This window comes from Halichondria panicea, chromosome 16 (genome assembly GCF_963675165.1).
Source record: "Halichondria panicea chromosome 16, odHalPani1.1, whole genome shotgun sequence".
NCBI classification, from domain to species: domain Eukaryota; kingdom Metazoa; phylum Porifera; class Demospongiae; order Suberitida; family Halichondriidae; genus Halichondria; species Halichondria panicea.
The window spans coordinates 1,631,152-1,645,139 of NC_087392.1; the positions used below are offsets into that span (position 1 = coordinate 1,631,152).

Here is a 13,988-nt window from a genome sequence, read left to right on the forward strand (position 1 = left end):
TGCTACTAACTTTTGCATTGGATAGAAGAATGCATCTGAGTTTCTCAAATCCTTCGAAGGTTCCATCGTGTACTCCAAATAGAGCGAGACTCTTACAGAAGAGGTGGGAGAACTGGTGTAACAGGATCAACCGGTTTCTGAGGACGGGCATTGAAATGCCTTGTAGATGGTTGAACTCCATGGGAACCTTGTCTGGCAGCTGACACACTATTTTGCGGCGTATGGAAGACCAGGCCACACTGTGAGCAGAGCCACACGTCACATGATCAATGTGGACCTCATCAGGAATACGGAGCTCCTGTATAGGAAGGGCATGTACATGTATAAAGCATGATCTGATCTAGTGTAGCATCTTTTCGAGTTTGAAATCTCTTCTATGATCACAAAAGCTTGGATCACCAACCCCTTAAGTACTTGAAAAATTGCTAAATGAAATGAAATTGCTACTCACATGAGGTTCTCTGCAGGCTACAGTGGTATCATTGCCAATCTGTCCCTCATCATTGTCACCCCAGGTGAAGGCTTTCCCATCCTCTGTACACACCACACAGTGCAGAGACCCACACGCCAAGTCAACCACATTCTTGTACGCCAGAGGACCAAGGACACGCTTGGGAGTACGCTGGTGGGAATCATCGCCATGACCGAGACGGAAGTAGTCCCCCTTGCCCCTGTGATATAATTAGAATCACAATAATGTCAGTACAGTTAGAAGCTACAGCATGAGCTGTTCTTACATGGATACTTATAACAATAAGTACACTGGAGGTTATTTGCATAGATTTGGACTTCACACAGCTATATAATACAGACATACGTACCATGTATAGACGTGGCCTTTGTTGGTGAGGGCAACAGAGAACTGAGATCCACACATCAACTTCATGACCCCCTTTCCATGAAGTGAGTCGATCTTTTTGGGGACCTTACAGCCGCCATTTTCGTCTCGGCCAAGCTTCCCGTAGTCTCCGTCCCCCCAAGAGTAGACATGGTCACTGCGAGTACCACACAGGGATTGGGCGTCACCACTGCCTAGTGCCAGACATGTCACATGCTCTCCCTTCAGTGCCATCACCTATACATATGGATGCAATGGACAACGACGTAATTGTATGTGTACAAGACAAGGTTTAGAATAGAAACATTCGAATCTACGTGGTAAAGATTGTCAAGGAAATAAAGCTCATTTGACATTGCAGAATTATCTTACAAGCCCCTGAGGATACTAGGTGACATGTGCATGTACCGTAAGGAGTAAATACTTAAAAAAATGCTGACCTGTTTTGGTCTGTACTGTGGCTCATGATCGTTGTGACCCAGTCTGCCGTATCTCCCCTTGCCCCAGGTGTATAGAGTGCCATCGTCAAGGATACAGCCACTGTGAGAGGCTCCACAGGCCACCTCCACCACCTTCTTACCCTTCAGAGACTCTATCAGCTGAGGGGAGTCACAGTTACTGCAAGGAGAAAATAGAGGAATTGTGAACACTGCTAAATTACATGTATCCAGCAAATAAAATTTAAAATGCAAATGTATTGGAGGTAGCACCAATGACATTCTAGATACCGAGAAAATGTTTACAATGTAGGAAGTTAGTAGATGTATAGAATCGCCAAATAAAATACTAAGGTATTTGGAAGAAACATGATTTTGTAAATGAGACAACGTACACTGTTCCTCCGAGTCCCAGTTTCCCATCATCCCCCTCTCCCCAGGCATAGACCACCCCCTCGTCAGTGAGGGCCAGACAATGCTTGCCTCCAGAGTGAACGGCCAGCTTCTTCACCACAACCCCTCGAGTAGCCAGAGAGGAGATTAGGGTCGGGTTGGCTACGTTTTCCAGGCTACCAGTACCAAGACGACCATAGGCACCATAACCAGATGCGTAAACCTACAGACAATAATAATGCTCATTATAATGTCTTTTAACCCTAAGGTCACTAAAAAGATAAATCTACAAATTACAATTGCAACCGATACTACTACAGCTCGATCTGTACCTTTCCATCTGTTGTGACAGCAAAGAGTGTTTGCTCTCCCCCTACAAGCTGGAGTGGTGAGAGCTCAGAGAAGTTATCTAGCAGACGAGGGAGTTTCACTTTGTTCCCCTCAACGCCCCCCAACTGACCGCGATGGTTGTGACCCCATCCGTAGATGGATATCGTGTTTGTTAGAGGAATGTTCCAGTCCTTCGGGTACCTGCAATGAGCATATGATGTAGGTACTGCTTGGTGTACACTGTATTATAATACTTCCCAGGTTTGTGATTCAAACATCCCCCCCCCCCCGTAGCAACATATAATTGATTTTACTCTACATGTAGTTCTGACATTACCTCTGTTTCCACAGGAGCAGCTGTTTGTCGTGCTCGTATTTGAACAGCTCGTGATTTTCATGCTCTTTGCTCTCCTCTTCAGTAGAGGCCTTGAGAGACCCAATCCTATCATGCACCTCAAGAAGGCACCTGTATAAACAACACACAGGTCACCTTGACAACTAGGACATACATGTACGTTCACTGTACTGCATGTACGTAAATTTTCAAACAGTACTCAACATGAAGGCACACTTATGAATCTGTTGGAGAAGCTAAAAACTACAATGCATGTTCATAATTATTATAACAGCTATGTAACTGAATAGCTTACTTGGCTGGGATTGGTGTTCTGTTCTGCAGTGACTTTGCCATGCGAGCAGCCAGACAGTACTGGTTGAACCATGTCCACTTGGTGACGTCCTTACAGCAGTCCATTGTGTCCAGCTCCACATCACTCGACAGGCCAACCACAGACTAAGAAAATTAGTAGCGTCTGATTTTGGAACACTCTATATCTAACTCATAATTATTATCATGCAAACAATGCTGATACATAAAAGTACCACAAACAAAGGCATTATAGCTGCATACAGTACCTGTAGGAAAGGGCTGTGTAGAAGTTGTGACCCTCCTGTGACGTGGGATACCTCAAAGTTGTACTGTTTGTGGAGGGCCTCAGGCATGCCCTTTACCAGAGACATCAATGAGGACATGCTACCACCAGACTAGAGAAAAAGAGAAAGAGAGAGTGACATAAAAATAATTGAAGACAAACTACATAGCAGCCGAAAACAGTAGTGCACAAATCATACAATTTCAGCAACAACTGGCTAACAGTAAACACAAAGTAAGTACAAAAGGATTACAGCGAGAGTAGCTAAGACAATAGTCACCTGTTTGAGTTGCTTGAGTGGACAGCAAGTGCCCCTGGCCCCCACACACAGCTGCTTGCTCACACACGAGTTGAAGAGCTTCCTCAGTTGTTGAATGGCCCACATTCTCTGCTGGGCATCAAGCATGTTCATCTGAGCACAAGAGGCAAGGGCAGAGCCAAGACGCATAATGGAGTCCTTACTGCGACTACGACCTAGTTGGAAATCAAGGAGACTTGTCACGAGATCAATGGACGGTCGTGATTGAAGGGCCCGATCGGAGAGAAGGTTGCCTCCTGATGACTTCTTAGGCATGAGGGGGTGGACAGTGAATCTGAAGCCCCACCCATTCACAGAGCCATCACTCTTGAATGCCCATGATAGTTCGTCACCGACGATTCGAATATCCTGCGACCAATCAACCGCCTCTCTCCCCGAGCGTACATTGCTGACTGTCCCACTTCCGTCTTTAATAACCAGCACATCGTGTCTTCTCTCTGTTGAACATCGGGTGTCAAAGTTCACGATAAGAGCCTCAGCCCCTGGGATGCGACACGTATTCGATAGTGTGGCATCATCGGGGTAAGGATGAGGGCTCTCCTGGATGATAGGCTGAGGGGACTCACTGAGTTGAGGCTCACGAGAGACGTCTTCCAGCTCACTGATACACAGCTCCATCAGCATACTAGCCACCTGAGGAGAAACGATGACACCAAGATCAATGTTAGCACACATAATTATACATGTATTGTACCACACGTGCATGCTGCAGTATACTGCACAATGCCTTACAGTACATGTAACTAAAACACAAATAATTTCACAACAACGTACACGTACATGTATCAAACCATAATATTAATTCGAGACTATCGCTAATCATATGATCAACGTACCTCTGCATTAGATTTCCCCATGGCCGTGAGCACAGCCCCCAGTGTCTCCTTGCCCTTCTCACCCACTCTATTGGCCACAGCTAGTTTGAGCAGGTCCACCATTACCCGAGCATCCTCCACTGTCAGTAGTCGCGTAAAATCATCCAGACCAGACGGAATATGAACTTTCTTTTTAGGTACTTCTGCCGAGAGTTCACTTGTTTTAGACTCTGTGGACATGGGGAGGACTCCTGTAATTTCCACGACATCATGTTGATCAGTCGGCTTGTCCTCCTCCCTCTCCTGTGCGGCACTGGCCACGCCTCCTAACGAGCTCACAATAGCGTCCCTGGCGTAGGCAATCTGCAGTGCAGTGAGTACATGTGCCAGTGACTCTTGTTGTTTGGAGGGTGTGGTCAGTGAGAGGATGATCTTTGTGAGTGAAGGTCGTTTGAGTTCATCCTGTATGTGTGTGTCTTCCGTTGACTTGCGAATCATGAGGGAGGTGCCTAGTGAGTCTTGAGTAGTGCTGAAAGATATAGGAGTGAACTCTCCAGCGTTTTGAGGCATGCCAGTAGCAAAGGCTATGCTGTGAGAGGAGCCACATGCTATCTTTGTGATTCGGTGGTCTTTGAGTAGTATGACTTGCTGTGGTTTACGATTGCTGATGGTGTTACCGTTGCCTTGTTGTCCGTGTTCATTGTCCCCCCAGGCATACACCTGCAGTACAAGCAGACAACAGCTTTAGAAGTAAGGAACACACGCAATGCAAATATATAGATACTATAGTAAATCTTATAATATAAACACGCTGCATGTACAGAGGATTTCAGTTGTACGTTATCCGTTGGTAATGGCAAAGGGCACCCATTCTATCAGCTAATCAAAACAAATGAGGTGCATTTTGCTAACCACTACTCACCTCTCCGTTCTCAGTGAGTGCCAGAATGTGCAGTGAACCGACTGCCACCTGCACCACCTTCTTAGTGAGGGACTCCACCAGCTGAGGCTCCCTCACATGAGCCGTGCTGTCTGTGCCCAGGCGATAATAGTCACCCTTGCCCCTGTAACAAGAGAATCAAGACTTTAATGACTGTTTGGATTCATCAATATAATAGGTGTTGCATTACAATCTACGGTTAAGTTGTGGGCAGTCAAAGACATCTTCACTTTACCAAACATGTGATTTACACTCACCATGTGTACACCTTTCCTTCCTTGGTGAGCAGGACAGAGAACTGACTGCCACACTCCAACTGAGATATTCCCCCCTCTAAGGTAAAGTTCTTGACCATGGAAGGACTCTTTGAACCCTTGAGTTCACCCTTGCCAAGTTTCCCATAGCTACCGTCCCCCCAACTCCACAGTGATCCATTTTCTGCGGCAGCCAGAGTTTGAGCATCTCTAGAGCCACACGCCACACACGCCATACGCAACTTCTCAAGCTCACGAACCTATACAGCAATACACGAACGGAATTGTTTTAATGCACGAGTGATCAGTGAGCAAAGAGCAAGTACTTAAGTAGGTAAACTCGAGAGGTACATGCACTACAAGGTAGGCAGAGCAAAACTCTAATTTTGAGCGTTTTATTCCCTTAGGTGAGACTAACCAGTTTAGGCTTTGGCTGGTTGGCCTTGTCTCCGTGACCCAGTCTCCCATGAGCACCCTGTCCCCACGTGTACAGCTCTCCGTTTGACGTAATGGCTGCAGAGTAGTTGCTGCCACACGATATCTCCTTGACGTGCTTGCCTTGGAGGCTCTGGATCATCTTGGGACGATCGTAACTCCTGGAGAGAGAAAAGAAAGGCCGTACATGACATACATTTTGGTGTAAAAACATATTAGGCTAAACCGAGAAACAAACAAAAGATTGGAGCTATCTGATATTATTTTTATGTACATGTAGGCCCCTTCGTTTCGAATCAGCTCTGTAACTAAAATAACAAAAATTATAATTTTATGAAAGCTTTATCTAACGCTACATGAAGAAAATCATGCTTAAAAACACATCACCACGTACTTGTTGTCTCCCAGTCCCAGCTGCCCGTACTCTCCGTCACCCCAGGAGAAGACTTTGCCATCTGCAGTGAGGGCCATTGCATGTCTCCCTCCTGTGCTAACTGCCACCTTCCTCACAACATAGGTTGTCAGGTCACCAATGATCTTAGGGACAGCTACATCAGTCAGTCCCCCCACTCCCAGGCGGCCATTGGTGCCCTCCCCACTGGCATACACCTTCCCATCTTGAGAGACTATGAAGAGAGTTTTAGAGCCTCCAACGAGTTGAATTGGGTGGAGCTTGGCTAGAGCATGGCTCTCATATGGACTCTTCACCTGTGAGGAGGGAGAATTATACCAACTAGAACTGACTTATTATTTTGATGATGCTTAATAGTAAACAAAGTTGAAGTCAAAGCTCGATCGATCTGTTACACAGCTTAATCAGTCCGAACTACATGTACTAAAGTACATGTAACTAGAGCATTACACATGTGCATACCTTAGAGTCTGAGTTTCCACTGCCTAGCTGAGTTCGATCGTTGAGGCCCCACACAAACACTTTATTAGAGTGACTGTCTGCCCCGCCCTCCATCTTCCTCCGTTGCTTGCGGACTAGACCACTCTCTTTGGATTCTGATTCGTCGACAGTGAGGAAGGAGAAGCTAGCCGCCACCTCGTCTTCATTCATGTCCACGCGTCCAATCACACTCACTCCGTGGATCTTGACATCAATGCCACCACTCTTGCAAGACCGGACCACTATCTCCATGATGGAGTAGAACTGGGTGGGGGAAATGCAGTTAGCTGACGTGAACTATGGGATATACACAGCACAGCATACAGCACAATAAAGGTACAGTACAGTACACAATTAGTCAAGTGTGCTCAAAGTTTAGTACTACATGTACATGGCGGTGATACTTGAAATTCAATTCATGTAGAGTAGTACAGCTCAAAGGGTACATGCTCTTCAAGGTAGGAACACCATTACTATACCCCCCTCCTCTTACCTCAGTGAGTCCACTGACGAGAATACACTCTCTGCAAGTGGAGGAGACTGAAACTTGCTTAATCTCCTTGAGTAATCCGATGCTGTTCCCTGCCAGCACTGCCACCACACTGGGCATGTAGCTACTGTCACTCTGCTCAACCTGCACAGAATACATAGAAGATCATTAAAAAAATATATATAACAGTATAAAATGTTAGTGGCTAAAATTCATGGCCAACAAAACTATGGGCAACAAAATTAGACAAATCAGGCCCAAATGTAACATTTTATATGCAATTCTCCTTCACTCTTCACCTGTATTGCCAGCTGCTCAATTAGGATGTTTCGTTGGAGCTCAAGTCGTACCCAGTGTTTGCCCTGAGGGCCACTGGACTGCCAGTAGGTGCTGTGGTTGCCATCGATGAGACGATAGGTCTGGTTCTCGTTGCTAGAGACTGAGAGGTGACGCACAATCTGGTCCCAGTCCATCACCACTGAACCACCTCGCATCTTCTTCTTCTTACGTCTGTGTGTGGGTGTGTGTGCGAGTGTGTGTGTGTGTGTGTGTGTGTGTGTGTGTGTGTGGGTGGGTGTGGGTGCATGTGTGTGTGTATGGGTAAAATTAGGTTGCTGTTCTCCAAGTAGAGCTGAACAGGCACACCACACACAAAACTGTGCATTGTATCCAAAGCAAGCACAGTAGTTACTAATTGTGCGTGATATATGGTACACACAATTCCTTACTTGAGAGCCCTCTTGCGTGACCTTGGTGACCCCACGTAGACAGCTGCTTGTCCCTGATCATCGGTCCTCTCGAAGGCATGGTTGTGAGACTGTCCCTTGTAGAAGCAGTTCTGACAGAAATCAAAGTCAGCACACACCTGACAATGGTAGCGGACCCCCTCAATCGGGAACATGCCACATCCATTGCATCTGTGTGTGTGTGGGGTGATGAATATTATAATGATTACGATTGCACGTGCAGTACAAGTATTCATAATTATAGCTGTGGAATCTGCCAACTCAACACAGTACAGTAAACATTGCCTAAGTTGGTTCAGTTTAATAGTTAAGTTACAAGTAAAGGTTGAAGCCATGAGACTTCAGTGCTTGTTTTCTGCCATTTGCCTTTTGTTTCTTGGCAGTCAGTGTGCTGGCCAATTAAGCTATTTTCGTGACTATGAGAGGAGACAGCAAGTGGTTGACACTTTTGAGAAAGCTTTAATAGCTAACTCCACTAACATCTTCATCCTACGAGACGCTCTTTTCCCAAGCAATGACTACCCATCAAGCAGTTTATACATTTTCTATCGCGTGCAATTACATGAAAATGTCACTTTTAATACGATAACACAATGGTGCAGGACCAGTGTTTTAGTACAGGCTAGCTCTTGGATGATGCTAACACTATCCTCTGGATTGATGGTCTATGTTCAAGGGCAAATTAACGAACATATATTATTTCCATCCTATATAGGACTGTCTCTGAACATTAGCAACAACAATATTGAAGGAGGATTCAATGAAACAGATATCAGATATGCTGTTCAATACATAACACCGTGGGTGAGTGTAACCAAATTACATGTACATGTTTACCTACCAATAATAAGAAATTAATGAACAAACTGCACACACACAGCTCCAGAGGTATGCAACTTTAGAGTCGGGAGAGAAAATATCACAGCAATTGCTTTCAAATAAGGACAAGGGATATTTGTGTCAACACAGTTCATTCAACCTACTTCTAGTGATACTCACTGCATGCATAGTACTATGGATAGTTATATTGGCGATTGTGAAAATGTACCACGTATCAAAAATGGACGAGTTTGAGCAGAAGATGAACTTGTCAATTATTCTCTCAATAGGAATAACAACTTTCCTATTTAACATCACTGAGATTGTGTTGAACATCATCGTACTAGATATTTTTGTGAAGGCTCAACAACGTGCTTCTCCCGGCAGTAATACAGGTCTTCTTGACCAGCACACTAACACAAGGTGGCTAGCTATAATAGCTTCAATTGCCATTTTCATCATTACAGCGATAATAACACAAAGTTTGCTTTACTGTTGCAACAAGTCAACTAAACTACCTACTTTCTCCATCTGCTGCATCAAAATTAAATGGCTCTATCCATTCATTATTGCAAGCTTTTTTACATTCGTCTTAATAGAAGGAGCAAACATCACACCAATGTTTCTGATGCTACTTAATGCACCACTGGTGACAATTTCCATATTAGTGTTCATTGTAACATATATTGGTGCCACTGTACTATGGTTTTCCTTCTATATTCTCAGTAGATTTCAAGGTGAAACATGGACAAAAGAATCGTTTCTTGGATTTACTTCTTCAATAGTGCTTCTATTAGTAATAGGTGTTCTCACATTGATTTACATGGTAACGCTATTAAGTGCCACAAGCGAAGAGAGTCCTGATCTGATAACCTACGTTGTTACGCTAATCCCATCGATCCTGTCTATAATTGTTGGATACAAAGCAAAGGAGAAACTGTTCAAATACAAAACGACGGGAACCAACAAAGAAGAACAACATGATAGTGAGATTGCGACAGGAAACAATGAAGAAGGAGAACAACAAGAACATAGTGAGATTGATATAGAATATAATGACAGTGAACAGCTGTATGTACGTTTCCCAGAAACCGTGATTTAAAATTTTTATTCTTTAATTGCTGACTATATAATTGCTGACTATAATTGCGAGCACTATAACTTATCTAGACTGGAATTGCACTACTTGTACGACATAATGCAATGTGTGGAACTTAATGAGTGTGTCTTTACCTATGCATTTGCTATACCTAAAATTACGTGTAGTTACCGAGAATCAACATAAGTATATGAATAACCAAATAAAATTCATCATCAAAAATGTCAACTTAACAACTGAATTTGATCAGTACGTGCATATATAAGTAGAAGTTTGCATCCATCTAAATCTATATAGCCAGAGAAAAAATGAAGCTATATCAAGCATTTGCAGTTTTCCTTGTACTAATAGGTACAGGTAGCTGTACACATTTGTGTAGCACTTACGATGAGTTTGAAAGGTGTGAGCAGATTATCGATACATTTGAAGAAGCCTTAATCAATGAAGAAGCAAACATTTTTGCACTTAGGACCCTTTTTTTCCCAAGCAACCAACGTCCAGCTTCCAACTTTTTGGTCGGATATCATATTATCGGGCCTAGACAAGATGGGAATATAACCCTTGATGTCAGAGGCTGGTGCAAGAGCACTGTTCATACAATAGCAAGCCCATATATGGTTCAAACACTCTTCACTGGACTAACTTATCCCTATCATATGGAAGTAAGTCGTCACACTCCAATTCCAAGCCACCTACACATAAACATAACTGAATACACCTTCAGTAAAGAGGAAACCACTTATGCACTTGAGTATATCACACCATGGGTAAGTTCTTATTTACTTCCTACTTGTACAATGTCATGTATTAACTATATTTATACATGTGCAGCTTAAAATGTATGCAAGGAAAGAAACACAGTCAGATAAAGTATCATATAAGGATGAAGAGAAAGGATACACGTGTGATATCTACTCTTTTAATTGGTATTTAGCGGTGATTACAGTGATTGTAACTACAGCAGCAATTTGCATATCCTGGAAGGTACTGGATTATTTATTGAATTCCAAATCTGAACGAGCTGAGTTAAACAGGGCAATGTTCTTCTCCTTAGGATTTGTAGCTTTCTTTGTCAACATTGTTGATGTCGCTATTATTGTATATGAAATATACATTTACATTGATGGAATTCAGGAAGAAACAGACCATGATATAAGAAAGATTTCATTAACAGATTCGACTCTGGCGTGGCATGGGATATTTAAAATATTGGAAATATCAGTTGGCCTTTTTGTATTTGTTATAGGGGGAGCCATCACAACTCACTGCCTCTCAACTGTTCTTAAACAACCACAGCTATGCAATATAAACCATTCATGCTCAAGCTCAGCAAAAAATTGTTGCTCCTGTTGTTCCAAATTTGCTTATTTCCTATATTTTGCTAACTTCTTCTACTTCGCATATATGGTTGGTCTAAATGTATTGCCAACATTTTTGATGCTTTTAATTACACCAATCGAAACGATATCTGTATTGGTCTTCTATGTGTCACTGCTGTCCAGTGCTGTAACGTTAGTGACCATCATCACAGTCCAAATAAAGATACATACATTGAATGAAAGTGATGGGACTGGAAGCAATGGGACTGGAAGCAATAGGACTGAAAGTGATGGGACTGCTAACACGAAAGATAAAAAGAAAGCAATCCTTACAGGTTTCGTTTACTTTTTAGCACTGATTTCCATTGTTTTGCTTTTGGTGGTATTTCTATTGACATTGGCTTCAACCACGAATGATAATGCATCAAATCTTGCTACAGTTATACTATCTTTTGGCTCTGCAACATTCTCAATATTAGGTGCCTATTTCACCAAGAAAATATTGTCAAAGAAGAACAGCGCAACAAACAGTGGCAGTGATCTGGAAATAACTGAGAGGAAGAGCAGTGAAAACGAGACCGATCCACTCCTTCTAAAAAGTCGTTGTCAGACATTTTAAAGACACATTACTCAGTTAGTAGACACTTAACTTGAACACATACATGTAATTACATCATGTTATACCAATAAGCACTACACTATAAAAATTGTTTACTTACTTATGGCAAGAGTGCATAAGAAGAGAAGAGTGTCGAACTACTGATACTTCTACACAAACACTGTGCACAAAGTAACATGACTCGCACGTGATAAAGCATTGTAAATTTACTAGTAATCTCCTAGTAAATGTTAACCGTGACGTTTTTAGGGGTGTGGTTTTCGAACAATTCTAGCTATTAATTGTTCAATGTTCGCGTTCAACGTTCAGAGCTTGTGGAGCTGCACACTGATAGGAGACGATCTCTTCACAAAAATCATCTAAATAGAGACAATAGTCGAGTTGATCCTCTTCACTTGTATTCTTTACTCACTATTAACAAATTCTGTGTGTTGCGTAATTATGCGCAAAATGTCATCAATTGCGAGTTGCTCACGTGCAATTGACAGGATGTCACGTTACTTTGTGCACAGTGTTTGTAGAAGTATCAGTAGTTCGACACTCTTCTCTTCTTATGCACTCTTGATTATGGTACATGATTGTGGGTACTAACCTAACAAGAGCACTGAAATGTAAACCCTCGGCTGTCAACATGGAAAAATAGAAACCAAAACTGCAGAGAACTTCAGCATATGATTAGAAATCAATAATATTATGGCTACTCGTGCAATAAGGGATTAATAGCACACATAACAAGCACTGGCAAGATTAATCCCATATTGCACTTTTAACCATGCTATCAACCCTCACAAAGTTCGCACATATTTTGATGTTCGCAAAACATTCTAGTAGCATATATGATACATGTAGCTGGTTATTATAGCAGAGTCAGCAAAGCCTTCCAAAACAGCAAACCATAATCATTACCGTATAGCTGGTTATTTGAGGCACTAAATTTTTGCAGTTTTCGTGGATGACCTCAAACTTCGAAAATTTAGTGACTCTAAAATTTGGGAATCAGCTTACTTCAAAACTTTTCTACTGTGGAGTGTGGTCATTCGAACCTCTAACCGATTACCCACTATAACAATTGTTTACTGTTTTGTAATCACCACAAACCCACCACCTTATGTTGTCATGGAAACATTTTTGGATATGTTGTAGCTTATTCATTAATTAACCTACACAATGGTATCAGCACAATTTCTTAGAAATGTTCCATATTTACATTTAAGTACAACTACTCACACATTTTTGGTATTCTACTCTCTAGCCTACTGTACATGATTACTGAAATTATGCATGTGTACAGTACCTGTGTCTTGGGTGTATCCCTGGCACTAGCTCCATCTCAGAGATGAGTCCAGTCCAGTTATTCTGTTCTGGGAAGTCTACACACACGTCAGTGCCGTTCCGGTTGATGGATCGGACCACACCCACACTCTGATGGGTCACCGAGCCCCACTTGTATCTATGACAATTTACATAACTGAAATTAAGCCATACATTAACAAATAGTTTGTACATGTACATGTACATGTACAATATATCACAAACAGCAGTTAAGGCACGTAATTAAGGCTCTCACAATAGTCTAGTGAACTCAGTGTGGTCAATTTATTGTAGCAATTATAACATCAAATACATAATGCTACATTAGGACCCACCACTGCACAACAGCTAACCCCCCTCCCCCCAACTCACTTTGGAGTGATGACGGCTCTCTTGACGCGAACCTTGTCTCCTGGTTTGAAGGAGAGCACTCCGGAGGCTTCAATGTCCCCCAGCAGCTCACAGTGACAGAACCTCACCCAGTAAGTGCCCCCCTTCTGCTGCCAGTTGGCCTGCACATTCAGGTCTTGGAGGCCATCACTGTCAACCTGGATGAGGTAGTGGGGTAGGTATGATTATGTTCTAGGTAAGTGACAACTGCAATACTCAGCAAAACACAGCAGGTGTTAGTGGAGTAAGCAAAATCATACCAAACATACAATATTCAGTGCTCAGTTGACACTAAAGAGTGCACCAACAGCATTATACCTAATAACTAGGCAACTCGGCACAAAAACAAATTAGCCAAAATGTCCAAATGTCACACATAATTATAATATAGATAGCTTCAATTAGAAACATGACACAATGGTACACCTACCTTCATGACACGTCCGATATCCCCGAGGCGCACCTCCTCATAGCCCTCACAGCAGCGCACCATCATGCCCATACTGATACTGTCTCTCACATAGCGGGCATACTCATCACCACTGGAGAAATCCTCACGACTCTTGAAGCTCTTGTCATCTGCTAAGGAGAAAGAAACAGTGAATACAAC

The 13,988-nt window shown here is 42.7% G+C and overlaps 1 protein-coding gene and 1 long non-coding RNA gene across 6 annotated transcripts in view; one reads left to right on the forward strand and one right to left on the reverse strand.

Annotated features, from left to right (window-relative positions):
* Positions 1 to 13,988, reverse strand: part of LOC135350661 (E3 ubiquitin-protein ligase HERC2-like) — a 50,408-nt gene that overhangs the window by 21,948 nt on the left and 14,472 nt on the right. The window contains exons 33-54 of one of the 5 annotated variants that reach the window (XM_064549521.1): positions 13,809 to 13,957; positions 13,361 to 13,536; positions 12,972 to 13,127; positions 7,804 to 7,992; positions 7,375 to 7,585; positions 7,079 to 7,219; positions 6,568 to 6,849; positions 6,088 to 6,401; positions 5,677 to 5,854; positions 5,262 to 5,518; positions 4,987 to 5,128; positions 4,086 to 4,784; positions 3,211 to 3,882; positions 2,914 to 3,042; positions 2,649 to 2,791; positions 2,336 to 2,464; positions 2,001 to 2,199; positions 1,671 to 1,891; positions 1,279 to 1,456; positions 822 to 1,075; positions 452 to 671; positions 11 to 298 (exon numbers count right to left, since the gene is read on the reverse strand). The exons of 2 other annotated variants lie outside the window; for them this stretch is intronic. In XM_064549521.1, coding sequence (XP_064405591.1) covers positions 11 to 298; positions 452 to 671; positions 822 to 1,075; positions 1,279 to 1,456; positions 1,671 to 1,891; positions 2,001 to 2,199; positions 2,336 to 2,464; positions 2,649 to 2,791; positions 2,914 to 3,042; positions 3,211 to 3,882; positions 4,086 to 4,784; positions 4,987 to 5,128; positions 5,262 to 5,518; positions 5,677 to 5,854; positions 6,088 to 6,401; positions 6,568 to 6,849; positions 7,079 to 7,219; positions 7,375 to 7,585; positions 7,804 to 7,992; positions 12,972 to 13,127; positions 13,361 to 13,536; positions 13,809 to 13,957 — 5,327 coding nt within the window. Of the gene's footprint in view, positions 1 to 10; positions 299 to 451; positions 672 to 821; positions 1,076 to 1,278; positions 1,457 to 1,670; positions 1,892 to 2,000; positions 2,200 to 2,335; positions 2,465 to 2,648; positions 2,792 to 2,913; positions 3,043 to 3,210; positions 3,883 to 4,085; positions 4,785 to 4,986; positions 5,129 to 5,261; positions 5,519 to 5,676; positions 5,855 to 6,087; positions 6,402 to 6,567; positions 6,850 to 7,078; positions 7,220 to 7,374; positions 7,586 to 7,803; positions 7,993 to 12,971; positions 13,128 to 13,360; positions 13,537 to 13,808; positions 13,961 to 13,988 lie in introns of all 5 variants that reach the window. 2 more of the 5 variants (XM_064549519.1, XM_064549520.1) reach the window with 2 other exon arrangements.
* LOC135350705 (uncharacterized) lies at positions 8,091 to 12,010 on the forward strand. Its single transcript, XR_010399237.1, has 3 exons — positions 8,091 to 8,625; positions 8,702 to 10,506; positions 10,571 to 12,010. It is a non-coding gene; the product is annotated as an uncharacterized LOC135350705 (long non-coding RNA).